Source organism: Psittacula echo (genome assembly GCF_963264785.1).
Source record: "Psittacula echo genome assembly, chromosome: 5".
NCBI lineage: Eukaryota > Metazoa > Chordata > Aves > Psittaciformes > Psittacidae > Psittacula > Psittacula echo.
Genome location: NC_137739.1, coordinates 89,490,792 through 89,517,619, shown reverse-complemented (window position 1 = coordinate 89,517,619; position 26,828 = coordinate 89,490,792). Strand labels below are relative to the sequence as shown.

Here is a 26,828-nt window from a genome sequence, read left to right as displayed (position 1 = left end):
CAGTGCGCGCAGGCGCAGTGCGGCGGGTGGGTGCGCGGGTTTTCACCTGTCGCCTCAGGGAAGGCGCCGCGGTATGGCGTGTTCCTTGGGTGGGATGAAGCCGTTTCCCTTCACATCTGCCCTCAGGGGAGCCGGCTGCTAGCGGGAATGGCCTCCCGCTGCCTTGCACTGTGGCTTGGGGCAGCCCTCAAGGGGTTCTGTGGCCTTTCGGGGACGCTTTGGGCTGTGGAGCCCTCCCTGCCTGTGCTATCAGGATGTGAGGAGTGCTGCTTGTGTTTGAGGCGGTTAAATTACCCCTCACACACGGTGTAAGGGGAAAAGAGGTGCCTGTGTAAAGTGCTTATGGACTTTATTGGGTATTTTTGTAGTGTTTTACAGCAGAGTGTTCAAAACGGTGAGAAATCCTTGCAAATAGTAACAGCTCTGGTGTGGAGTGGGGTTCGGACATGGGTGGCTCAGGGCGTGAGGGCAGCTCCGGCTGCCAAAACAGCCCCCAGAACACCCAGTATGAGAGCACCAGGACACCCAGCGTAAGACTGCACCATGGAAATGTGAAACTGAACACGTCGTGCATCTCAAATACGGTTATTTGCTGTAAGAAAGCATATTCTCAAAGGATATCAGGCAGTTGTGGCCTGTCTCCCACAGAGCACCGAAAACTACACGTGGGTGTCAGAGGGAGCAAATCTTGTTAAGATGTATGCTTTGCTTTTACTGGTTATACTGGAACATATATTGAAAGATGAAGAAAATGAAGCTCGGTGTTGGTGCAAATGAAGCATCACTCAGATTAAGAAAGTTTGTCAAAGCCTTTATTTTACGTCAACTTGTCTAGAGAATGTTTTCTCTGGTTCAACAGAGCAAGGCAAGGAAGTGTTTGTTTTCCTGCTTGTTTCTGGTAAAGGAAGAAGAAAAAGTAAAAGTAAAGCTTCACCAGATAAACTTTATTGAAAGTTACACATTTGGGGGGAATGCCTCGCGTGGAAACAGGCTGTGAAGACAACACACGAAGCACCCGAGTCACCGAGGGGATGAGGACACTTCCCAAAGAGCAATCTCACACCGAACATCTTTGGCAGTACCAGAATTCCTGCTGCTAAACCAGACTGAAAGTGTTACTGGGAACAGATTAGGGCTGGATTGTGCAGCCCCCTCCAGGGTCAGGAAGAGACTGTGTCAACTCAGACATCATTTTAGAACATCTGGACTGTTTGATGAGATCTGTGAACCTGCCCTTCACATAAAGTAGTTTCTGATTCAATTGAAAACAACTTTTTCTTCATTAACAACACACTCTTCACTTGATATCCAGATTTGCAAGAGCTGCAGGTTTTTTTCTCTTTTTTCCCCCCATAAGCTCTCTTTCTTTGCCATTAAATATCTGGGGAGATTCACTTCATTATTTCTGTCCTATGTGACCTTGACAAGAAAACAAAATCTAATCACCTTGTAAGGAATGACAACACAGGCTTACTCAATAACATTTGCAGTACAGCTGTGAATATGGCACCAGACACTGGAAGGTCAAAGGGCTTGTACTCCATCAAGACTGATCTCACATCCTCTCTGATATCAGATTTGCTGGTTCTGTGGAAACAGGTAATTGCACAGCTGAAATACTTAGAAATAGTCTCAGCTCCAGGAGAGGTGGGAGGAAAAACCTGATATTTACAGTTCCAAGAAGATTTTGACTTCCTCTTTCCCTAGAGTACACTTTTGTTTTCTGCAAGGTTTCAACTGTTGTAACCTGAACTTTGTGCACTAGATCGTTTGATCCAAACGTCAGGCATGTCTGGCTGGCTGTTTGGTAGCACAACTGGACTCTCACTCCCTAAGCCAAATCGATTCTTCCACGAAGAGCTGTTCTGCTGCGATGCTGCTGGAGAGATATCAAAGACAGTCTCCCTCAGGTCCAGCCGCAGGGTATCCCTCTTCCCATTCAAGTAACCCCTCTCTGCTTGACTGTATGAATCAGACAGCTCTAAGACATCAGGACAAGAACTGGCTGATTCAGCAAGCTTTAGACCTTGCTCAAAATCACTGATTGACGTCTCACTGGAGATGTTGAGCATGTCGAAAGAGCTGCCAAGAGAACAAAGGCATCTGTGATTTTTGTAGATGTCAGCAGCAGGGAGATGGCTGTTGTCTGAGGTATAATTTGACTGCTGCTGGGCAGTGTCACTACAGCACTGTGATTTATTGAGCTGCCCTTCTTCTGTCATGCCAGCCGGCTGGACATGGTCCAGCCCAGACCCATCCCAAGCTTTCAGGCCATACTTTCGATATCGACAATCTCGGCAGAGTCTCTCCCTCTGAATTTCTGCTTCTGAGTTGCTGTGCTTGTAAGGAGAGGAAGTTTGCAGGGCAGGACACTGGCACAGGCCAACCTGCTGCTCTCCAGGGGTGTCCTGCACATTCCGTCTGTCTCTCTCAAGGGAGGGGTGCATTCCTGTTCGGGGGCATCTGTTGTCTTCGACTTGCGTGTCTTCTGAGAGCACTGAGGGCCGGTTGGACAGCTTGCTTGTGGAAGTGCTGTTGTCAAAACTGTCGCTGAGTTTCCTGGACAAGGGCTGGAGCTCGTATTGCTCGTTTGCAGTGTTGGATTCCTGCACCCTCCGCAACCGGTTTTGCTTCTCACTCCCCCCACAAGCAAAGCTTCCGTTCAGCCCCGAGTCATCAGAATAGTCTTTCATGGTGTGGGCACAAGGCCAAAGGATCTGCCCACAGTTCTTCTCTGGGCCGAAGAAGCAGCACAGAGACTGGAAGAAGAAGCTGGCAAAGCCACAGCTGATGCACTTGATCATCATGATGAATATACCCATCTTCCTGTATGCCAGGACTGTAGCAGGCAGCATAATGACCCCTGCAGAGAAGAGAGCAGAAGCTGCCATGGCTGTGGCACAGCTCATCTGCTTCAGGGAAAAGGCCACACGGCTCAGGCGGTCCGAATGAGGACACAGATGGTAGGAGATGCAGTAGTTGACTGTAAAGTCAACAGAGAGACCTACTGCAGCTGAAATGAAGAGAGACTCCACTGCATTGAGCTGCCACTCCAAGAGGACCAAAAGGCCAATGGTTACCAGGACAGTGCCTGCAATGGCAGTAACAGAGAAAACACTGAGGAGAACATTCCACGTAGTGAGCAGCAGCACCACGAAGGAAATGGCTATGGAGAGCCCCATGACCACCATCGTTTCTGTGCTGAGACTGTGCTGGAGGTTGTATAGCTCTAGTTTACTGGTAAACCACCCATTCTGGAGCCCCACGGGGGCAGTTTTCATTTCCTCTGTTACCCAGAGGTCGATCTCCTCATAGAATTGTTTGGCTTTGCTGTAGTTGAAGCTATAGTGATAAATAGTTTGAAACTGCAGCACTAAGGCAGCGAGATTTCCCTCCCCATCAAACCTGAGGCCCAGGTCATACGTTTCTGCCCCTTCCCTGCCCTGTTCCAGGAGCATCATTTTGATGCAGTGTAGGAAAACTTCGCTTCCATAAGGGAAAGAGAACTGGTTACAGCACAGGTTGAAGCTGTGGTCTCGCTGGGAGCACTGGCGACTGTTCATCCACCTGAGAAACTCCTCCATGAAGCACACAGTAGATTTCTGCTCTGCATCAGGGTAATAGAAAGTTTTGTTCTTCACTTTTTGGCAGAATTCAAGGAGCCACTTCTGGGCATCAGGGTTTTGGATTGTGAAGGTGACATCTGTCACCAGGGTGCCATTGCTTTTAGGATTGAAATGGTCTCCGTTATCCACAGGCAGAACACCCCAGATTATGGTGACAGGCATGCGCTGCCCTTCTCCATGCTCCAGCCTCTCAAACATGAACTGGTGGCAGTACTCAGAGTCGTACCTCTCGAAGGGGTGGCTCAGTCTAAACACCTGGAGAGATGATGTCTCCAGAGTCGGAAGCTTGAGTTTGGGGTTGGAACAGGAGATGTAGGCACCTCCTATTGCCAGGGCAGCAAACCAGCAGATCCAGATGTACCGAAACTTGATGACCCCACAAGGCAGAAGCTTCTCAAAGAGCAGCTTGGAGGTTTCAGACAGCGTGTTCTGGAGACCCCTGAGAACGTAATGGAGGGAGAGAGTGACTCTCTTATGGCCGCTGTTGTTCCAGTAGTCTTCTGGCTTGTAAATGCAGGTGGTTGCTATGTAGCGCTCATACAACACAGCTGAAGAAGGGAGCCAGGTCACCATGAACACCAGGTTCACCAGCACGGCGGTGCCCATGTAGATGGCGAAGCAGCGGATGGCGGTTATGTTGCTAATGTAGCTGGCATAGAAGGCAGCACCCGTTGTGAAGCAAGATGCCAGCATGAGATATGCAAAATGGTGCATGGTTTGACTCACCCACTGAGAAAGCCCTGCGGAAGGGTTCTGGTTCTTGCTGAGGTTCCAGAGGTCGAAGAAGACGAAGGTGTGGTTGGCACAAATGCTGCTGAGAATGATGACTGCCGTCAGGTTTACAAAAGGGAAATAGGTGAATCTGAAGGCCACCTTGTACAAGAAGTAGGAGATCATTAAGGAGCTGACAACAGCGAGCAGGACCATCAAGGTAATAAAGACTGAGCGTAAATAAAAATAAATGCTTAGAAAAATAGCTACTATTGCCAGGACTGGGTACTTAGTATCCAGTAAAAGATAGTGCTGGAATAGTTTCTGTTTAAGGCCCAGGTCCATTCCAGTGATTGATGTATAGTTATCAAACAGATCCCAGGATTCAAGATTGTCTAAGTAGATCCCCATCATAGATGCACCTTTCCTTGTAGGCAGAAACAGCAGGCTGTATTTGAGAGATGGCACTTGGTACTCCATTGTCTGGGGACTGAGAAAGTCCCTGTCGACCAAGAAGTGAAGAAGCTGGTAGATGGCATTGAAACGGGTGCATTTTTCTGGGACTTGGGCACACTGAGAGTGTTTCTGCCTCACAGGCTCAGGACCTATGCAGGATGGAGTGAGGATACCTTTGTGGTAGTCTGGAGCACAGGCACGAAGGAGAGCCAGGGTATGGGAGATGTCTCCTTGGGTTATCTCCAGACACGAAGACCTGTTGTACAGGACAGCAATGTAGTTCCCCAGGGACCAGCTTGGGCAGCATTCGTTGGCTTCAGTACGTTGGCAGAGATCTCTAAAGTGAACATGGGAGCGTATCTGAAAAACAGATGGGGGGTGTGTGTGTGTGGGTGTGTGTATGTGTGTCATGTCAGGCCCCCTCTGCATGCAGGGCCACAGTGTTCCTTGTTCCTTGCATAGCCTTCCCCTCCAGGTGTGGTGGTCATGCCCCTGGAGAGGGGCTTTTGACATGGGCCTTTAGGGACAGGATAAGGGGGAATGGCTTTAACCTGCCAGAGGGGAGACTGAGATGAGCTCTTAGGCAGAAGCTCTTCCCTGGGAGGGTGCTGAGGCGCTGGCACAGGGTGCCCAGAGAAGCTGTGGCTGCCCCATCCCTGGCAGTGTTCAAGGCCAGGTTGGACACAGGGGCTTGGAGCAAGCTGCTCTAGTGGAAGGTGTCCCTGCCCGTGGCAGGGGATGGAGCTGGAGGAGCTTTGAGGTCCCTTCCAGCCCAAACCACTCTGGGATTCTATGATTTATAGTTTATAACCTTTAATGTGGAACTTTGGATCCTATGGCAGATACAGCTAATCCAGTTAAACTTCCCACTCAAAACTTGTTGTCACAGCCTCCAAAATTATAGCTTAATTTTAGTAATTAGGTTCTGCTGCTCCAAATTCTCAGCAGCCTCTGGCAGACACCTTTGGCTTCTGAACCAAGTGCTTGTGCAGTGTCTGGTTATTCCTGTTTAATGGCAACTGCTACTGTGCAGCTGAACTTTAGTGGCAGGTGGAATCATAGACTCATAGAATCACAGCATGGTTGGGGTTGGAAGGTGTATTGCTAAATAGGTGCAATGCTTTGGAGTCTTCTAGGCTGAAACCTGTTCTGCAGCTTTTGTTATTTTTGTCTGACTCCCCTTCAGCTAGAGATTAAAGATCACAGCAACTGGAGAAGAGACAGCATGTATCTATGTTCCTCCTGACATTACTAACCTTGTCTTGTTCGATTTGGCACATGGACTGAATAGCTTGCAAGTTCCATAAGCTCCCAGCAGTTGTGGACATAAATACCAGCTGGGAATAGCTCTTTTCTGAAAGAAAGAAAATAAAAATATATATAAAAAAGACTAGATAATGAGGATGAATCAGCCAAGCTGCTTGTGTAGACTGTTCATAGGGAAAAAATACATCTATATTGCTGTCTATATAACTACTGCGGAGGATCCCTGACGGGAACCAGGTCACAAAGACTTGTAGTGAGTGGTAGCATCTGCCTAGTGTGACCTGACCTCTGCTCCTCTCCCATCTGTCAGCAGCAGGAGAGCAGCACTGGGGTGTTTTCAAACACACTCTCCATGCTGTCAGCATGCTTCTAGTGATGGCTGGTGTCTGGTTCTGCACCCCTGCTCCAAGTGAGGAGCTTGGGTTCAGCCAGCATCTCCCAAGGACCTGCAGGTTTTCAGAGGGGGAGTAAAGGCAGGGAAGAGAGTAAAAGTATCTGCATGCTGTTCCTCTTTCCTCTACTTACTAGCACCCATTTTGGGACAAATTTGGGGAGTATTGGTGTTTTCTGCTTTTCTCTCCAGGTTTTACTGCCATTTATGTTTCTTAAGAAGAAAGGAAAGAACAGAGAGGGAATATGAACAGAGAGGGAGTGGGCATGTGCCATTTTTTCAGAGTATTCAGTTTTGATACGAGTATATGGTGGAAACATTAGTCCTTTTACTGGTGCTGTTAAGGTATATTTCTGTGTAGGTATATAAGGTGTATTTCTATGTGTGTCTATAAGGTTTATTTCTATCTGTGTGTGTTCTACCTGGAAGGTGACACAGCTCTCACAGGGTGGGCTGGGACATGCTGCTTTCTTAGAGCATATTCAGAATGCTTCTTTGTGTCCTAAACCACTCTGACAGTTCTGGGTGCTGTTGAGTTCTGGGGCTGTGATACTCAGTAAGACTTCACTCACCTGGTGGACCACAAAAGAAACCATCTGCTCCATAGATTTGTTCCACCATTCTCCGTGTCCTCACTTCTTGGTCTCCCTGAGCAGCTTTCTGTCCTCTGCTAATGCCAATCTCATCATAGCTAGCAAGAGATCAGATCATTGTTGTAACTAGGGATCATCTGGCTCTGAGTTACACTCACTGACAAGGCTCTGGTGCCACACACAACACTGCTGCAGCATTAAGGGTCCTCATAGCCCTCAAAGAGCATTGCTTTGGTGGGAGATTTTCAGTATCAGGGTGACTGTGCCACTTGAAAGGGATCTTCATGAGACTGAGTGGGGAACTGCATCCCCTTATGCAGACGTGCTCAGTCGCCTCTGCAGTCTCTTAAAGGTAGTCTGTGCAGTAAAGGTAGAGATTGCTCAGAGCCTAATTCCTGCTGTCCAGAATGGGAAGTCTGCTGCGGGCAAACAGACTTGAAATTCTGCAGTGCCTTGCTTGCTTTTAAATAAGGCATGCATCTTGTAACTCACATAGGTATCTTGCAACATTGAATCAGTATCTTTACAGCCAGCATCTTTGTCAATCTCCCCAAACCAACTCACGTACCTTTTCTTCTTGGCATATGGAGAAAGGGACAAGGTCTTCTTGTAGCCTGTGTGGCTCTCAATGTTCCTCCACACAATGAGCTTTCTGCCAATGTCGGTATCCCGTGGCTTGAAACCCTGCAGCCAAGCAAAGGGGTTTTGTCATCAGCGTTTTAGTTTAGCTGAGCTTTCCTTAATCCTCCTCCTTGACACAGAAACTGGATGAGATTATTACTGCATCTTGGAGAGAGACACAAATTGAATTTCCTCTGGAAATACTGCATTCCCAGAGCTGACAGGACAAAAAATCCCCTTTCCTGTCTAGAGAAGGATGATTACAGTTCTCTCTCCCTGAGAACATTAAGACTCTTCTCCTCTTCAAGTAAAATAGCCATTCACAGAAATGGGAGTAATTTTCCTCTTCCTGGACAAACTCCAGTCTATTCTTACTTTTCCCAGATTCTTCATTAATGAGAGACAGGGATGACTTTAGAAAATGTGGGATCCTGCACAGAAACCAAGGTCCTGTGCAGCAGTGCTCAAATGGGGCAGTCCCTCTGTTTCAAGAGCCTCACATAAAGGCTGTAGGAGCCAAAGCCAGATCCTCCATCCCATCTCCACCAGCCCAGCTAGTCGTTTTGGGCAGCCCCAGACTTCCAGCAGTGGAAGGGGAGCAAGAGGCGCATCCTGGTTTGTGTGGGAAGGAAATTAAAGGCTCATTTTACATGGCAGAAAGAATGTATCAGTTTGATCATGGATTTTCCTTATGTTCATGTCAATGTATGATCTCTAGGCACTTACCAATAAGGGTTCTGAAAAGTCAGGCAAATTCCCAACCAGCAGAGCAGTGACGGTGCAGACCACAGCCACCACTGAGCACAGCACCAGCACAGCCACCGGCCACTCTGCCATCACTTGGGAGTAACTGGAACCAGTGGGAGAAGGGAAAACACAGTTGGTAATGTGGTTCTGCTGTTAGCACAAACCTGCTTGTGAGCAACCAGTGAGTAAAAGGAAGTAAAAGTATTTGTGTTTTCTGGGTTTGACCATTGCCAATCTCAGAGGCTCTTGTGCAGTGATTCATGAACATGTTACACCTCCAACTGCATGTGTGCAGGCAATTGTAATTAACTTGGAGAATTGCATTTTGCCTCTCTACATTTCCCTGCCTTTTCAATCAGAAATAATAAAACCCAGACTCTTGCATCCTAGGGCAAAATGAAGCTTTGCATATTTAACTCAACAGATTGCATTTAAAAAGAGCTTCTTCCTTTTTTTCCCCTAGTTCTGCAGTGTAAGCTTGTAGCTGACACACTGGCCAGCACATTCACAACCTGTGGACCCTGGGGAGTCTCTGTGCTAATCTGAAGTGTTTCTTAAAGAAAACTAACCCAAGTCCATTGCCGCTGGTCTAAATTCCCTCACTACATAGGGAATTGTATGGACATCTGCATGGCAATAAAGGATGGAAGCTGCTGAGGTGATGTGTAACTGATGGGAGGATTGCCAACAGCAGTCACAGCACAGGCAGGCACCTTCTGCATCCTGGTGAGTGAATCCTTACTCCTGATCTCAGCCTCAAAACCAGTCCCTGAACCTACAAGAACTTCTGCACATGCAGCAGAGCAGGTACCCTTCAGGGTGCGGAGAGCACACACAAGCCCATGGCCTGGCTCTGCCTGGAACACCTCTCAGTGTGGCACACACCCTTTTAATGCCATTTCCATACAAAGAAACCCTTTCCAGAGAAGCCCCTTACTCTGTCTGAAAGTATTTTTACCAGTTACTTCTTAAGAGCAAGTCTAAAATTTTCCATCCAAGTCCTGTTTTTCTCGTGAGACAAACTGTCTCTCCTATAGGATGAGCTATCAAAGTTCCTACCCTACAATGTTTTACTAGTGCAGGTTTTACTGCAGGAAGATTTTTGTCTCCCTCAGAAATATCTGTTGAGATACAAGGTACCAGAACGGCTCCTGCTCTGCTTTGGCAGGTTGCAGGTAGTTCATCTGTATTCTGATATACTTCTGGAATAGAACAAAGTCTTTGTTCAAAATAGTTGACAAATATTTGAGCTTCATGGAGCAGTGAAATATTTATGAGCATCTGCCTCAGGGTGTGATATTCCTGCTTGCCTGTTCTTCGGCTTCTAACTTCAGTGAGTCAAATCATGCACTCTTCCTCATCACTAGAAATCATCACAACCCTTCAAAGAGCTTTCCACATCGCTTTTGGTCAGGTATTCTTTTCAATGTAAGATTGCCTTATTGAGTTTGTTTCCATAAAGTCTTTGCTATGAAAATGAACAAAAATTGCCCTTCCATATGTTAGAATAGCTAATTTCTGGAGGCTGGTTTGGGTGATTCCATGTCCAATTGCCAGGAAGAAAAAGAAAGAGGAAAAAGAAGAATGAGCTACAGTATCTGCTGAGAGAAACCCAAACCCTTCAGAAAGCATGGCCTATAAAAATCAGTTGTAAGCAAACAGATTAATTTAGGCAAATGCATTAAAAATCCTCTTGTCTTTTGAAATAGGTGAACTTATTTTGTGGATGGGGATTTTATGTCCTTATTGCTCATCTGGTGGGTCAGGCTGGATTAATTCTATATATGTATATGCATATGGGATTATTATATATATATAAAGCTATTGTGTGGAGTAGAGTCAGGCACTGCTGAGAACAGCTACCACAACACTGTTGCTGTTCATTAAGGCAGGTTAAACTGATCCCACATGCAAACTGGGATTTTCCAGGTGGATGGGAAGCCCTGAGTGGGAAGCGCTGACCTTGCCTCTGAAGCGGGGCCTGCTGGGATGTCACCAACAATAACACTCTGCATCTCCTAATAGCAGGGTAGGGGAGCAATGGTAATAGGGGAGAAGGACAGGAAGCTTTTGAGAGCAAACATACCTTTTTGGCATCCTGAAAGCTTTGTCGTGTCTGCAGACAGAAGGAAAAGAGATGTGTTCATTTATTGCTTTTCTGGAAGGAAACCCTGCCAGGGGCTGCACAGCACCAACCTGAGCCATTGCTGCCACAGGACTGGCACTACATGGAGCAGTTTAATGAGTAACAGGGTCTTTTCCTCTCCCATTGGCATTTGAACTAAACGGGATGGGAAGACACGGAGTCACCCCTCAGTTTTGCCCCTCTAAGAAAACCCCATAGGAAGTAACAGACACGAGCAATGCAATCCCATAGAAATCACAGTGCAGCTCTTATCCTTGAAAACCTCTCTGGTTTAAGTACTTTCCTTCTGAATTTTTCAATCCTTTCTTGAAAAAAGCAAACCTCTTCATTGAATTTCATGAGCTGGGCTAGCAATGCCTATAGATAGCATTTATTTCCTGTTTCACTCAGCAAGGGCTTTCCAAGAAAGAGGATCCCATTGTTCCCTTGTCCCTTCCACAGGCAGCATGTGTCCAACCTGGAGGAGCACAAGGCCAAAGCATTTTGCCAGGGCTTCCTTCACAGAGAAGCATCTGTCGTTCCTACCTGTAGGGCTCTGAGGAACAAAATGAGCCTTCCCCAGGGATCCAAGGTTACATTTGTTGATGGATCCCTTGCTGCACAAGCTTTACACTGAACAGCAAGGCAGCACCTCCATGGTCCTTCACCACATCTGAAGGACCTCTCTCTGGTTACACTAAAATGCCCCCTTGAAATCTGCCCCAGCCTGGCATGGCCTTGGCTTGCGATGCAGCTTCCAGTGAATTGCTCTCAGCTCTGGCTTCTTCGGCGGCCATGCCAAGCCCAGCTCAGCGAGTGCTCCTCCTCCTCCCTTCACCCTTCCTCTGTGTTCTTGGCTTAAACTGTGAGAAGCTCCTGTTGCACGCCAGTACCTGCATGGAGCAGATGCTCTGCTCCATCCCAGCAGCCAGCTTGTGAATTGTGGCAGCACATCCTTCCTGGCAGGTTGTTGTGAATGGAAGAAAGGCAAAAGCAACGGAGGGGAGTTCCCCATGGAAGAGTCACTCAGGGGCACATGTAATACATTATGTGTCCCTCATTGCACTAATGCTTTGTAGATCTGGGAGAGAGGAACAAAGACAAATACTCACCAGATCATGACAGAGAGGTCTCTTTCTAGCAGCAGAGTGCCCATCCTGTGCTAATTCCCTCACAATAGCTCCTCAAGCAGATTTGCTTGGATTAAGCCCCCCATTCCAGTGCTATCATGTTATCACATTTCTGTCTGCCAGTGCTGCACATTCTGCCAGGGATTCACAATCCAGCTGCCTGTCCTACTGCAATAACCTGTTACAGAGAATGCAGCTGGCAGTCCTGGTGGTGTAGGGGCTAAAAAGGATCCAAGCTCCACTCTTCTGATTGCAATTGCTCTATGCTTCAAACACAAGCAAATTAAATCCTCTCTTAATGGCTAGAAAATCATAGAATCATGGAATGGTTTGGGTTGGAAGGGAGCTTAAAGCTCAACCCCTGCTACAGGCAGGGACACCTTCCACTAGAGCAGCTTGCTCCAAGCCCCTGTGTCCAACCTGGCCTTGAACACTGCCAGGGATGGGGCAGCCACAGCTTCTCTGGGCACCCTGGGCCAGTGCCTCAGCACCCTCCCAGGGAAGAGCTTCTGCCTAAGAGCTCATCTCAGTCTCCCCTCTGGCAGGTTAAAGCCATTCCCCTTGGCCTGTCCCTACAGGCCCTTGCCCAAAGCCCCTCTCCAGGTTTCCTGCAGCCCCTTTAAGGCACTGGAGCTGCTCTGAGGTCTCCCCTTCAGGAGCCTTCTCTTGTCCAGGCTGCCCCAGCCCAGCTCTCTCAGCCTGGCTCCAGAGCAGAGCTGCTCCAGCCCTCGCATCATCTCCATGGCCTCCTCTGCACTCACTCAAGCAGATCCACGTCCCTCAAAATGAGGCCAGAAAGGGCTTTTGTGCCTAACCCTGCCCCGCATAGGCAAGGAAGGATTCTGGTGCCACCTCACATCAGACTTTAGTGGCTTCTGCTGTGGTAGCAAAGAGATCATGGTCTTTAGTGCCAACAGTGGGCTCCAGAAGGCATCCACAGAGAGGAGTTTGGTGCTGGATGGATGGAGCAGAGCTGCTCACTCAGGCTGCTGGGAGAACCCATCCTTGTGTGTGCTGCCCAAGAAACATCCACCAGCCAAGCAAGTCTCTGGAGTGCTCCACACACAGATGGAGTTTGCCTGATACTCTCATGGGCAACAGAGTTTACAACCTTGTGCTGCCCAACCTGGAAACCTAAATCATCTTCCCTTCTACTGTATTCCCCACTGCTCGGCTGAAGCCAGTGCTCACCCTCTGCTGCCTCTCCCTTCCAGCACAAGCAGCGGCTTCAGTGGGGACAGGGAGAGAAATTAACTGCTCTTATCACTGAGAAACTCTCAAGATACAGGATTAGCAGCTGGATGTCTCACAGTGCAAAAGGAGAAGATAGATCCAAGAAGATGGGCATCATTCCAGATGCATGATCTAGGAGCAACAGAGGGACCTTGGCTTTATCCAGTGAGTCGCCTTGAGAAGCCAGTCCTGCCTCTCCCTGGTGTGATGTTTTGTACATCCCCACTCAGCTCCTCCCCATCCTCCCACTTCCCACCACAAAGTTCAGAAGATGCTTTTTGAAGGCCCCTGAGCCGCTCTCCACGTGCCTCTTTACCTGACTGTTACAATGTGATGCTGCACCGGCCGTCGCTCCCCCGGGGACCACTGTTTCCAGGGGGTTTCCGAGGCCTCGTGGTGGGAAGCTGGCCCAGGATCACCACTGGAAAGGTGGGAACACAGCATGGGCCTCTCGCCATGCCCAGGCAGTGGGGGCAGGCCATAGCTGCCTCCAGGCTCCTGCTGGCTGCAGGGGTAATAGAGGTGATGCTGCTGTGAGTCCAGGGAGCTTGATGGCACTTGGCCGTTGGACTGGGTGGAGACTGGTCCCAGCGTGTGGCTGGAGGAGGGCAGGTGATCTGCTCCTAGCCTGGGGGATGCAGGAACAGGGCAGTGATGAACCGGGCAGATTCTTTCCCAGGAAGTGCCGCTGTAGCTGGGCTCAGTGTTCCCGATCTCTGGCATGGCGAGGCAGGTCTGGCAAGGTCCTGCATTTGGCTTTTCTCTGTGAGGGAAAATAGAGCATGGTGAAACAGCAGAGCCGGAGGGAGGCTGTGCAGGGAACAGTGTCCTACCCATAGGAGACTACCACAGTGGGAAAGGTCACCCACTACTTACTGTAGCAAGGGCCAGCCTCAGGGCTGAGCTGGGTTTATAAAGCGATCCATGACTCACTCAGGGATTCCAACACACATCTTTGTGCATGTTGCTCCAAAAGTTTGGAAAATTGGGTAATAGCCTCTCAAATAATTCTCCAAGATACTGCACTGTGGAGGGGCACTGGCTGATGGTAATGGCAGGGTCCTAAGGCATGACCAGAGTGATTATAGAGATCCTGGGAAATGGAAACCAAAGGAGGATGCACGTGATCACATTCCCTTGGCTCTGGGGAGCACAGGGCAGAGCTAGTTTGGGGGAGCTGACCTGGAGAGTCCCTCAATCCATGCTCAAGCCTGAAGTGTAATTCCTCCCACTCTTCCCAATGGCTGGCATGCCTGCACATCTTACCTGGGGTTTGTAGTTCTGTACTAGTAGTCCTGGCTTAGGGAGGTTTCGCCATAGAGCTGGGCTTGTGGCCGTGTTGTGCTTTGGCAAGGTCTAGACCTTTTCTCACTCCCTTTTTTATGCCTCTGAGTTCCTATTTTCCCTCTACCTTGTTCCTGTTGAGTTTTCCCTAATTTTTGTGCACTTTAGGCAGGTGTTGGCTCCTACACTGCACAATTCCCAGGGTTACTGCTGCACCGGCAATTTGTGCTGTTAGTATTCCCAGACCTGCACAGTATTTGTGTTCTTTTTTGTTTCAAAGCAAACCCAGCATTCCTTTTCATTTCAACAACTGGATCCACACAGGAGATGGGAGCAGAGGCTTCCAAACTGGGTTAGTCTGGTGGCTGCCCTGCTGGGTCTGCCTCATCTGGTGGGGAATGTCTAATGCTGCACAGAACACAAAATGGGCTTGGAGGATGGTCAGGGAGATGCAGGAAGCACAAAGTGACAAATTCCTCCTGCAAAGGCCCCTCAGCTACCAAACCTGGTGGGGGAAGCAGATCCAGACTCCTGGATATCACGCATTGCCTCCAGTCTTTATGCACTTATGCTAATATATTGGATTCTAATGCTTCCCATGAAGCCCACTCTTTTTGTTTACCGTCTTTGCTGCATAATACCATCAAGTTCTGCTCTTTTCTCATATGCAGTCTCTTAATCCCCTGCAGTGACTTCATATTTTAGGATAACTTTGGTACTTCAAATCCTTCACTTGTGACTCTTCATCATCTCCTTTCCAGACCAAACAGTTACAGCTCTGTCAATCACCCTCTGGATAGGAGCTGCCTTATGCTCATCTCTCTTCAGCTCCATGACGATGTGACCTCTGTTATCCAGAATCTCCAGGGAAACCTGGAGCTCACAGATAATGATGGCTTTGGGTAATCACTGCTGGAAGTGCTGCAGGATGCAAGGCTTCACTTGCTATGTTCCCAATTAGCCACACTGCTGCTGGGCTTAACGTTTGATGTGCTGAGCTCTGCACCAGCTATGTGGGCTGGTTCTTTGCCTGCAACCATGTTGCTGTTACACTTCTGGGCCCACAGGACCCTCAACTATGCTGGAAAATTGTTTGGGGAAGTTTCTGCTGTCTGTTCACTGTCAGGCAGGACAGGGGGTGGGCACAGCACCACACTGGACTCTGCTTGATCCACTGACACTGAGACTAACAGCAGGGAAGAGAAACAGGTTCTTTTAACATTCCCAGTTAAACCTAGGTTCATTCCCAGGTTGGGCCATGTCAGATGTTTTACATCTTGGGGGTTAAGAGGGCAGAAATGGTGTCTCAGCCACAGAAATGCTCATGGAAGCAGCCAGACACCCCCCCAGTTTATTTCTCAAGCTCAGCTGGATGCAACCAAAGAGATCCTGGACAAAGAGAGCACAGGGAGGTGCAGGGCAAGAGGTAGGCTGGAGTTAACTGCTCCTGCTACCCACAGCAATGAGTTGTGTTTCTCAGGCTTTTCCTCGGATTTTCCTGATTTGCTTCCCCATCTTTTCCCTTGAGATGTCTGAACAGCACCAGAATCCAGTTTATGACACTCCCTGAGTCACTGGAGTGCAGCTGTGACACAAGTACCAGGGCATGGGCAGCCTGTCTCAGGTGGGGCACCAGCAAAAGGCCAGAAGCTTCTTCCCACCAGAAAAAGGGCCAAGATTCCCAAGGAGACACCTTTCTGCCATTCCATCTCTGCTGGGATGCAGAGCAGTGGAAGGCACCAAGGGCTGAATGCAGAGTGCACCCCCAGGCATGGGCTGTGTACCTCCCTGCAGAGACCAGCATCCCACTGGGAAGCTTGGACACTGCTCCCCTCAGCAAGACATGGCTTTACATACTTCAGCATCCCACCCGAGCAAGACGGGCTGTGGGCAATGTGCTGAGCTCCTGCCTGTCCCAGCTCGCTCCCCTGGGATGGTTTGACTCAGCCAGCACATGGAAGGAGCTTGGCAGGGCAGGGAATGATGGAAGGAGCTTGGCAGGGCAGGGAATGATGGAAGGAGCTTGGCAGGGCAGGGAATGATGGAGGGAGCTTGGCAGGGCAGGGAATGATGACATTTGGTCATTTTTAATTCAGCCATTGCATTTCTTTGGCACATCCTCAGGTCTTGCTTCCCTCTGAGCCACACAGCAGGAGAACATGTGCATCTCTGAGAGAAACATCCCAAAATACACAGTGTTTTGAAAGGATGGTTCCTTTCTTGCTCTGCCTAATTCCACCGTCATCCCCAAAACCATTTCTGTAAGCACTTCTTTTTCTATAATAGAAAGATTCTCTCACCCTTTGCATACTAAGGAGAGGCTCAAGAAAGCAGCACTTTGCATATGAAAGATGGGAAACACCTCCCGAGTGAATGGAGTCTGATGCCTGAGAGTCAAACCACAACCACAACCCCTCCTGTTGACAGAGAATCTCAGGGGGGAGAAAAACAAGGGGCAGAAAGGACAAGAGTTTGTATTTGACTACAACCCATCCCCAGGAAGCTTTGCTCGATTTAATGCTGCAACATCTAATTCATAACAAAAGAAGGTAGTTTATTTTCTTTCCCTTTTATATTCTTACTCCAGCAAGGTTTTGCTTGTATATCAGCTCCACAGGCTTCCCAAAACAAGAAACATAAATTCTCTCTGAATTAAAACCATGTGGATGGGGCTTGGAGCAAGCTGCTCTAATGGAAGGTGTCCCTGCCTGTGACAGGGTTGGAACTGGATGAGCTTTAAGGTCCCTTCCAACCCAAACCACTCTGGGATTCTCTGATTCTATAGCGCAGCTTCCACTTAGATTAAGGACTTGTTCTTTGAAAGCTCTAAATGACTTTTTAAGAATGGGGAGGTTTAATGGGATTTAAATAGAGGTTTTCTCTTGGAACACACCACAGCAAAGCTGCAGTGGAGCTCTGGAGGAAAAGAGCTGCTTTGCTTCTGCTGTTTAGGGAGATCAGTGCCCCTATCCAGAGAGAAGGGACAGGCTCGTGGTGTCTCAGTCTCACCTCAGTATCTCTCTCCCTGTCCAGCTGATGGGGAGAGACAGGCACCTTGTGAGCACTTCATCTCTTCCCCAGGCTATGGCAAACTGTGGTGCACTGAAACATTTCTGTGTGGTTCCAGTCTGTTTGGCTTTTTTGGTTGTGTATCCTTAAGCAGACCTAAAATCCTTTTGTTAATGAGACTCTTGAGTACGTTAAATCAGCATGAAACATTAATGAGACTGCAAAACTGCTTCCCACGTAGTCTGCCAAGAGGAGTTTAGTTTTACCACCCTTCCCATTGACTCCTCTGAGCAGCTTTACCCTTCCCCAGCAGCTGTTGCTGCTGCAGGCACAGGTATGTGTGACGGGATCACAGAATCCCAGAGTGGTTTGGGTTGGAAGGGACATTAAAGCTGCTCCAGCTCCAACCCCTGCCATGGGCAGGGACACCTTCCACTAGAGCAGCTTGCTCCAAGCCCCTGTGTCCAACCTGGCCTTGAACACTGCCAGGGATGAGGCAGCCACAGCTTCTCTGGGCACCCTGTGCCAGCGCCTCAGCACCCTCCCAGGGAAGAGCTTCTGCCTAAGAGCTCATCTCAGTCTCCCCTCTGGCAGGTTAAAGCCATTCCCCTTGGCCTGTCCCTACAGGCCCTTGCCCAAAGCCCCTCTCCAGGTTTCCTGCAGCCCCTTTAGGCACTGGAGCTGCTCTGAGGTCTCCCCTTCAGGAGCCTTCTCTTCTCCAGGCTGCCCCAGCCCAGCTCTCTCAGCCTGGCTCCAGAGCAGAGCTGCTCCAGCCCTCACAGCATCTCCATGGCCTCCTCTGGCCTCGCTCCAGCAGCTCCACATCCCTCTTGTGCTGTTGCTCCACAGCTGGATCAGGATTGCAGAGGGGGTCTCCCCATAGCACAGCAGAGGGGCAGGATCTCCTCTGTGAGCTGCTGCTCACGCTCTGGGGATGCAGCTCAGCACAGGGGGGTTCTGGGCTCAAGTGCACACTGAAGCTGGGTCATGGGGAGCTGTTCCTCACCCAGCACCCAGATCCTAGGGACCCAAGATCTGTGCCCAGCCTTCAGCATCAGGACAGCTCTGGATATATTTGCTGTCTGCATAGGCAGTGTAAGATGCACTGGGAGAGCCATGGTTGCTGAGCCTTGTTTTGAAGAATAAAGAAATGTAATGAAAAGGGAAAGGAAACACCACCTTCCGTGCCAGGCCTACAGGAAGGGTGTTTGCAAACCTCTGTATTATTCTGATGATGGATTGAGCTTTGGTGATGAAGAGCACTGGCTGGGGGCAAACGATGGGACTGCAGAGCCCTTTGGCAGCCATATGAAGAGCCTTGAGTAAAGGAGCATTTGGGTACAGGCAAGCCCAGGAGTGGCAGCTTTACTGGGCTTTATTGCCAGAAATCATAGTTCTTGAGCATGGGTGAAATTCAAAATACCCCCGTTCCAGGTGGCTTAACTCATCTCTTTAACTCTTACAGGCTGGAGCATCCATGTCAAAAGACCTGTTTGACTGAGCAGGGATTACTCCAGCAAGCAAAGCTAATGTTGCCTCGACATAGCCCCAACCCTGTGGAATGCCCAGGATCCAAACCAGCACTGGATTGTGCCGCAGTCTCTCAGCCAGCACCGAGACCCACCAGTCTCTGGCTGAGCTCTTCAGAGCTGTGTGAAGGGAAGGGATGGCCCTGTTGGCTCCCCAGGCAGGTGGGGATGTCTCAGCACCAATGTCCTATACCAGTCAGCGCTGAAACTCTGCCTTTCAGAAGGAATTTGTGTGCTGCTGGCCTCGGGGAGGTTCTGGTCAAACAGAATCCGAGGAGCTCAGAAGATCTGTTGCCTCCGGTCTAACGAATGCTGTGTGCTTATGAATTTGGGGATGGCTCCTTGCTCATGATTATGGGCTTGTTGACGTTTCCAGACAATGACAACGATTGTAGCCGCCAGCCTGGCTTGAGACACCAGGTAAGGGAACATATGGCACAGGGGGAGGTGATGGGGGCTGCAGGGCTTTGCAGAGATGTTTGGAGTGAGAACCGCGCTTGCCCTTAGCCTAGCGCAGCGGGGACTCGGGGCTTCACCACCAGCTGCAGCCCACCCGTTGCGGCACGGGGGGCCTCACCGCGCTCCACGGTGAAAGCCGGCGAGGGGGAACCGAGCCCAGCCCCGGCAGCGCACCTCTCCGAGGGGAGGCGGATCGGCAGCGGATCGGCAGCGGATCGGGGCTTTGCCGCTCCCTCGGTGGGAAGACGAGGCACGCCTCGGTGGGGCCGTGCCCGGCTCCGCACCCCCCGCCCCGGCAGAACTGCGGTGGCGCCGGACACCTCCGCGCCCACGGAGCCGGGAGTGGCGGCGGGGCGGGAGCTCCCACCCGCCTGGGCACCGGCTCCGCCGCACCGGGCACAGCCCGGACCCCCGCCCTCCCGCCGCACCGAGCACAGCCCGGACCTCGCCCGCCCGCCACTCCGGGTACGTCTGCGCTGCCTGCGAGGGAGGGAACCCCCGGCCCCGTTGTGCCCGGCCCCGGTGCCCCGTCCGCGCCGTTCTCGTACCTGGGCGAGTCGGGGCGGCGGCCGCGGCGCGTCCCCCCGGGCCGCTGCTCCCGGCGCGGCGAGCCCAGCGCGGCCTCCATGGCCGCGGGGCGCTGTCCGCACCCGCGGTGCTGAACGCTCCCGAGCCGGCGGCGGCGGTGGCGGCGCTTGCGCGGCCGCGGAGGCGGAGGCGGGCCCGGCGCGGGTGGCCAATGGCCGCGGGGCGGGTGCGGGGGCGCTGCGGGCAGCCCCGGGGAGAGCGGCGAGGGGGGAGCACCAGGACCGAGGCCGAGCCCTCGTCCTCTGCCCCGGCCCGGCCTGGGGGGCTGGAGCTGTACAGGGCACCGCGGGGCATGGAATCATTGACTCATGGAATCAACCAGGTTGGAAAAGAGCTTTAAGCTCATCAAGTCCAACCGTTCCCCAGCACTGCCAAGGCCACCACTAACCCTTGTGCCTTGGGAGCAGAGCCCAGCCCCTCCTGGCTCCATCGTCCTGTCAGGCAGTTGTAGGGAGCCATCAGGTCCCCCCTGAGCCTTCTCTTCTCCAGACTGAACACCGCAGGTCCCTCAGCCGTTCCCCATCACACTTGGGCTCCAGGCCCTGCATCAGCTCCGTTGCCCTTCTCTGGCCCCACTCCAGCACCTCAATGTCTCTCTTGTAGTGAGGGGCCCAGAACTGAGCTGATGCTGGAAGAGGCCCTCTCCAGCATCCTTGTAGGCCCCTTTCAGATATTGGAAGCCTGCTCTGAGGTCTCCACACAGCTTCTCTTCATGCTATATAAAAGCTGAAGCAAAAAGGAAGAGTATTAGACCAGCAAGTATCCAATAACTCCCAGTAATCCTCTAGCTGCTTAGAATAAGCCCTTCCTGCCTTAAAGACTTAAATGCCTGAGACAGTTGAAAGAACAAAAAGCTTTTCCTAATGCCAGGATGAGTGACTCTTCAAGTGCGGGCTGGAGGCCGTGGGGACCAGCCTCTGTCTGAGCCCTGCACAGAAACTGCTTGCCTGGGAGGGTCAGGTACAGTGTGAGGAGTCTGGATGATGTGGCCCAACGGGAAAGACAGAAACCTGGTATCTACTGAAAAGCTTGGCTGGCATTAATGTGCTGACAGGACCTGGGTGCTATTTCCTTTCCTTTCGATGCTAAACAATACTACTTGTGACAGTGATGATAATTATAAATCCCTGGGAGCGGAAGGGATGGTGGGATGGGCTGGACTGCAAACATCCCACTGCTCTGACAGACAGCCACATCTTGCAGCCTTGAGCTTGTCTCAGCCTCATGTGCCTTGTCTGCGAAGCGGGGGTGATCACACTTCCTCACTCCCACAGCTTGGCAGTTTCTTGTGGGCCCTGCAAAGAATTCAACACATGAGTTAATGGGGTTCTAATTATCCTTAAGCAGGGTCTAAGGCAGAGATCATGCTCCCAGCTCAATGTGAAGCAGTGCTTCACATCCCTCTTGGGGCTGTTGCTACACAGCCCTGCAACAGTCGGTACCTCATGTTGGCTTCATTCTGCTCTTCATCAGATTGGGAGCTGGCTCTTTGCCATAGCAACCTGCATCTGAGACCTGCCAGCATCAGCTGGGTCCAGCTGGTCCCTGGTGTCCCTCTGATGTGAAGGGAGGTGAGGGAGGGTGAGTGAGAGGGACAGTAAGGTGACCAAAAGGAAGTGGAAGCAAAGAGGAAAATAGCAAGCAGAGGAAGTGTAGGGTCAGGAATGTCAAAAGGCAACAGACAGTAATGGATACATGTGGAAAAGAGAAAAGGGCTGGTGAGCAGGGAAAGGGGAGAAGGGGACTGGGAAGGGAAATTATTGGGCAGGTGAATGGGACAGAGATGCCGTGGGGGTGATGTGGAGGTGGCTGAGGGGTGAGGCAGGTTAATGAGGCCAGGTTGGACAGGGCTTGGAGCAACCTGGTCTAATGGAAGGTGTCCCTGCCTGTGGCAGGGGATTGGAACTGGAGGAGCTTTAAGGTACTTTGCAAGCCAGACCACACTGGTTCTATGACTACGAAGCTGCTGTGCTGCAAAAGCCCCTCTGTCATCTGAGGCAGCAATTTGCTGCTGCTGACACTGGGAAACTTCAGGGATCCATCAGCTGCTCCTCATTTCATGAAAAGCATCCCGGAGCAGGAAGCCTGCTGGGTCAGGGCTTGAGCTCCCCAGGCAGGGCTGGAAGCCTCTGCTTGTGAGAGGCTTAGGAATTCACACATGGAAAAGGTCAACAAGCACTGCTCCCAGGAGAGCTGGGCAAAGGCCTTCTCTGCCCCTCCTGCCTGTCACCTGCACGAGAGGAAGGCTGCCACGGGGGCTGTGGAACAGAGCCTGGAGGAGAGGCTAATTCCTATTGAAGACAGATTTCTCCCCTCTCCTGCTTGACCCGTGAAAGACAGAAGGGAAGAAACGTTTGTATTTGAGCTTTGATCCATTTTTACTTGAAGCATCTCTTTCTTGGTTTTGTAGAGCTCATTCCTTCTCCCACCCCTCCTGCTCACCATCCACTTGTGTTTCTTTCACAGGCAGAAAGCAGAGTGCCTCTGCAGCTCTCCTGTCTTGTGAGAAGTCTGAGTCAGAAGTGAACATTTCACTTGCTGCGTGTGTGCAAAGCCCCCCAGTCTGCACTTCTCCCTCTCCCACCCAAGTCAATAGCAAGGCTCCCTTTGGGAGTACAAGCCAAGCATATCCTTAGTGAATTCTAAGGAGGCAGACCAAGGCTTTAACATGATGAGCTGGCAGATGTGACCAAGGCATTTCATGATGGATTTGCTCTGCACCAGTCAAAGTGCATGTGGCTCATTTCACGGGGCCCTCTCTTAGCAAAGTCACTTTCAGCACAATTCCTTTCCCTTCACTGTAAATCAGTGTTTCCTCGGGCAGAACTGAGCTGGATTCACAGTGTCCTGGCTCCTGCTGGCAGAGCTCAGTGTTCCATGCTCTGGTCACACTGGCTCTGTGATGCTCATCTTGCAGCAGAGCAGGGGCTGGAGCATGGTGCTCCCATGCTCGTGCTGGTTTGCAGTCTCTTGGCTACCATTTGCCATTGGCTGTTTTGGCCCACATCACTTTGGTTCATCTCCACTGATGTTGTCACAAGGAATCCCTGCTGTGTGCTGCCCTTTCTGCTTCCAGGAAGACCTGGTCCTCTTTGGATTGTCAGGAACAGGCAGTGCCACGTCCACATGGATTGAGGGATACCATAGAATCATAGAGGGGTTTGTGTTGGACGGGACCTTAAAGCTCATCCAGTTCCAGCCCTGTGCCACAGGCAGAAGCTCTGCTGTTAAGCAAGCGCTGCTCTCCTGCCACCCTATCCCCTTAGGGCCCTGGCACTTTAAACCAGCCATTTCAATGGTTGGGTGGATACTCCAAGCACCTGGGCAGGAAAATGCGATGGAAACATTCCTACACACTGGTACTCCTTCCAGTCAGGGCAAATCCCAGGGCTCTTTTCCCTGGCTGAAGCGACTGACAGGCAGCAGCAGGACTGTGTACACACCACATGGTTATCCCAGCTGAGGCATTCCCACCAGCCGGAGCAGCCATGCTCAGTGATGCTCCAAACCAAGCCCCTGCCCTTCTGCCAGACACCGGCTCTGCTGCTTCCCTGCTCTGCTGTGTGTGTCTGGTCTGGGAGCAGCCAGTGCCAGCACAGAGAAAGAGCCAGCAGGTCCTGCAGTCCTCTGGCAGCCGGCACCAACAGATTGCTGCAAGTATGGCTATGTTCATGCCGTGCTGTCCACATCCGAGGAGAAGGCTGGCACGGAGCTGCTCCTAGACCTGTGCCTGGACCTGCTGCTTGGGCTCCCACCCGCCTGCAGGCAGTGCCTTTCATAGAGTCATAGAATCAGAATCATACCCAGCTCCACGTCCCTCTTGTGTTGTTCCCCAGAGCTGGACACAGGTCTGCAGGGGGTGTCCCCAGAGCGCAGCAGAGGGGCAGATCTCCTTTCCTATGCTCCAGACAGGGGGATTTCAATGCCAGGCTTTCCTGTGCTCCAAGATGTTTGGGTAGAGCACAGTTTGCAGAACCAATCTTGCAATGTGGGTCTCAGGTGAGCTGCAGGAGCCTGGGAAACAAATGGCTGCTTTTTCAGTGTTTGGTCTCATACAAGGGCTCAGCCAAGTCCTGCAGGACCACCCTGTGCAGGCTGTTTGCAGGATTTTCAGCCATGACTTTCAAACCTCTTTGAAGTTAAAGCAGGCATTGGAACAGGCACAAGTAATAGAGGTGTGTTGGTACAGCCCAAAGTCTTCTCTGGCCTTCCCCAGGCTGAGAATTCATGTCCCAGATTCTCCTAAGAAGAATATTTATTGCAAAGGATGAATCAGTGTGGGATGCGTGAGGATGCTTTGAGGAAACGGCTCACTCTCAGTCACACTGGGCAATGGTGTGAACATAGGGGCTGCTTAGAGCAAACGTGGCTGTGCTCCCAGCACGATGCAGTGCAGAACATGGTACAAGGCAGCTACAGTCAGATTTTCCCTGCCAAGACAGTGCTGGATTGGGTCTCCATGGGTCTCCTGCCCCCTCAAACACACACCAAACTCATCACATCTCTTATTTGCTCTAGTCTGCAGTGTGCTGGTGCCCAGAACCTTAATGGCTGTATGCCTGGTATCTTCTTAGCCCATGATGGTGTGTCAGCAGCTACCCCAAGGTTCCAGCACTGCAGGAACCACCCTGAGGAGCAGAGAAGAGCCCTGCATGGACGTCTCCTCCCTGTGCTGGTGTGGGCCATGCTCCAGCACACACAGAAAGAATAACTGGCCATTCCAATTGCCCTGTGAGCCTGATTCCTCTGTCCCTTTGAAATCATGTGTCTTACACTGATGCCTGCATTGGGGAGGATGCTTTCTATGGACTCTGCAAATCCTGGATGGCGACAGCTCCTCCAAGCCCAGCCCAGGACAGAGTGGTCACTAATGGCTTTCAATAGACACTAAATCTGCTTTTCCAGTAGTTACTTTTCTAAGGATTCACAGCATCAGTGCCCCTACAAGCCTGGATCAGTTCATCTGACTCATGTAAATGGAGTGGCAAGAAGGAAAGAGATGGGTGCACAGACCAGGAGCTCTAAAAGGGAAACTTTTGTTTCATCCAGAGCTTTCTCCATAGGCACCAGAACCCAGGGGTATGGCCTAAGTGTCAGCCTAGATGTGACTGTTCAGATGAACAGGTCTGACTCAGGTCTTGGCATTTGGGGCCAAGATCTTAGGCAGAAGCTCTTCCTTGTGAGGGTGCTGAGGCGCTGGCACAGGGTGCCCAGAGAAGCTGTGGCTGCCCCACCCCTGGCAGTGTTCAAGGCCAGGTTGGACACAGGGGCTTGGAGCAAGCTGCTCCAGTGGAAGGGGTCCCTGCCCGTGGCAGGGGTTGGAGCTGGAGGAGCTTTAAGGTCCCTTCCAACCCAAACCACCCTGGGATTCTGGGATACAATCCCTGACTAAAGCAGATTTCTGTCTCTAAATTAAAGCCCCTGAAGCTGCAGAAGGGGGGTAGCTCCATTCATCTATAAAATGAGCTGTGGGCAGTGAAGGTGGATGGGGCTGGGTTTGCTGACACAGCACCTGGACCTGCACTCTGGCAAAGGAAGCAAGTTCATGGGCTGAGGCAGCAGGTTTCTGAAGCAGAAGAGGCCAGGATGCTGCTGTACCCATGGAGATCCTCCAGCACAGGAGGTGCCTGGCACGCTGTCCCTGACTCTGAGCACTGAAATGCTCCTGCTGCTTTGCTGCTCCAGTGAGCAGTACCAGGCCAGGGTGAACATGGCTGCAGAGCTGTGAGACACTGCCCATTGCTTGGAAACCAGCAGCCTGCTGCAGCCCGAGGCAGCCTCTGGGCTCACAGCCCTGACCATGGTGACTCTGAGTCCCCAAACCCCATGACATGAGTGACTTGAACTGTCCAAACCATCATGGTGTCGCCACTGCAAGCAATCAGCTTTTGAGAGAGGTCTTCCCAAGACCCATTGCCTGCAGGAAGGGAGGCAGGGATTCATCCCTACCCATACAGACTGATCCAGAGCACTGACTCCAGCCTGCTGACTCACCATCCTGTTTTGCCAGGCACTGTGGAAGAAAACCTTCCTCTGGATGAAGGATGGTCTGAGCTTGAAAGAATTGCCTCGTGAGCATCAAAGCAATTTGGGAGGCCATTTGCTCATCCTTCCTGCTCACTCTTGGGGTTTTTCTGTAAGGGGATGAAAGCTCGGGATCAGCACAGGACTCTCCTGGAATAGCATCGGGATCTGCTCCACCAATCTCAAACAGGCCAAGCACAGAGAGGTCACAGAGTGGTAATACCCTAAATGGCAGCAGGGAGACAGCATCAGCTTCTGACTGATGGTGCATGCTGATGGGCATAGGCAGCAACCCCACTGCTGCAATGTGGGGGCAAGAGCCAAGCAGAGCTTGAAGGAAGTCCTGCACCAGGGAAGGGGCAATCCCAAGGCTGGGAGAAACTGGATGGAGCAGCCCCGAGGAGAAGGACTTGGGGTGTTGGGTGAGGAGAAGCTCCCGATGACCCAGCTTCAATGAGCGCTTGAGCCCAAAACCCCCCTGTGCGCTGGGCTGCACCCCCAGAGCGTGAGCAGCAGCTCAGGGAGCGGATTCTGCCCCTCTGCTGTGCTATGGGGAGACCTGAGAGCAGCTCCAGTGCCTAAAGGGGCTGCAGGAAACCTGGAGAGGGGCTTGGGACAAGGGCCTGTAGGGACAGGCCAAGGGGAATGGCTTTAATCTGCCAGAGGGGAGATTGAGATGAGCTCTTAGGCAGAAGCTCTTCCCTGTGAGGGTGCTGAGGCGCTGGCACAGGGTGCCCAGAGAAGCTGTGGCTGCCCCATCCCTGGCAGTGTTCAAGGCCAGGTTGGACACAGGGGCTTGGAGTAAGCTGCTCTAGTGGAAGGTGTCCCTGCCCGTGGCAGGGGTTGGAGCTGGAGGAGCTTTAAGGTCCCTTCAAACACAAACCAGGTTGGGATTCTATGATAATGCACTAAATGGAGCAAACGCCCTCTTTTTACACCCTAAGAATAAATGATGGTGTGGGATTACTTCTCTGGAGGGGGTTGAGTCTTTAGGAAAGCCCTGCTATGATGTTAGTCCCTGCCTATACACCCTGTG

The 26,828-nt window shown here is 51.2% G+C and overlaps 1 protein-coding gene across 1 annotated transcript; it reads right to left on the bottom strand.

Moving 5' to 3' along the window:
* Window positions 1–1,733: 1,733 nt before the first annotated feature.
* DISP2 (dispatched RND transporter family member 2) lies at window positions 1,734–19,808 on the bottom strand (the record flags this gene model as incomplete). The annotated part of the gene is made up of 8 exons (XM_080618531.1): window positions 1,734–5,153; window positions 6,050–6,147; window positions 7,023–7,141; window positions 7,612–7,727; window positions 8,391–8,514; window positions 10,498–10,527; window positions 13,216–13,662; window positions 19,729–19,808. The coding sequence occupies 8 exons, from the start codon at window positions 19,806–19,808 to the stop codon at window positions 1,734–1,736; spliced, it is 4,434 nt and encodes a 1,477-aa protein (XP_080474657.1).
* Between the last annotated feature and the right edge of the window lie 7,020 nt (window positions 19,809–26,828).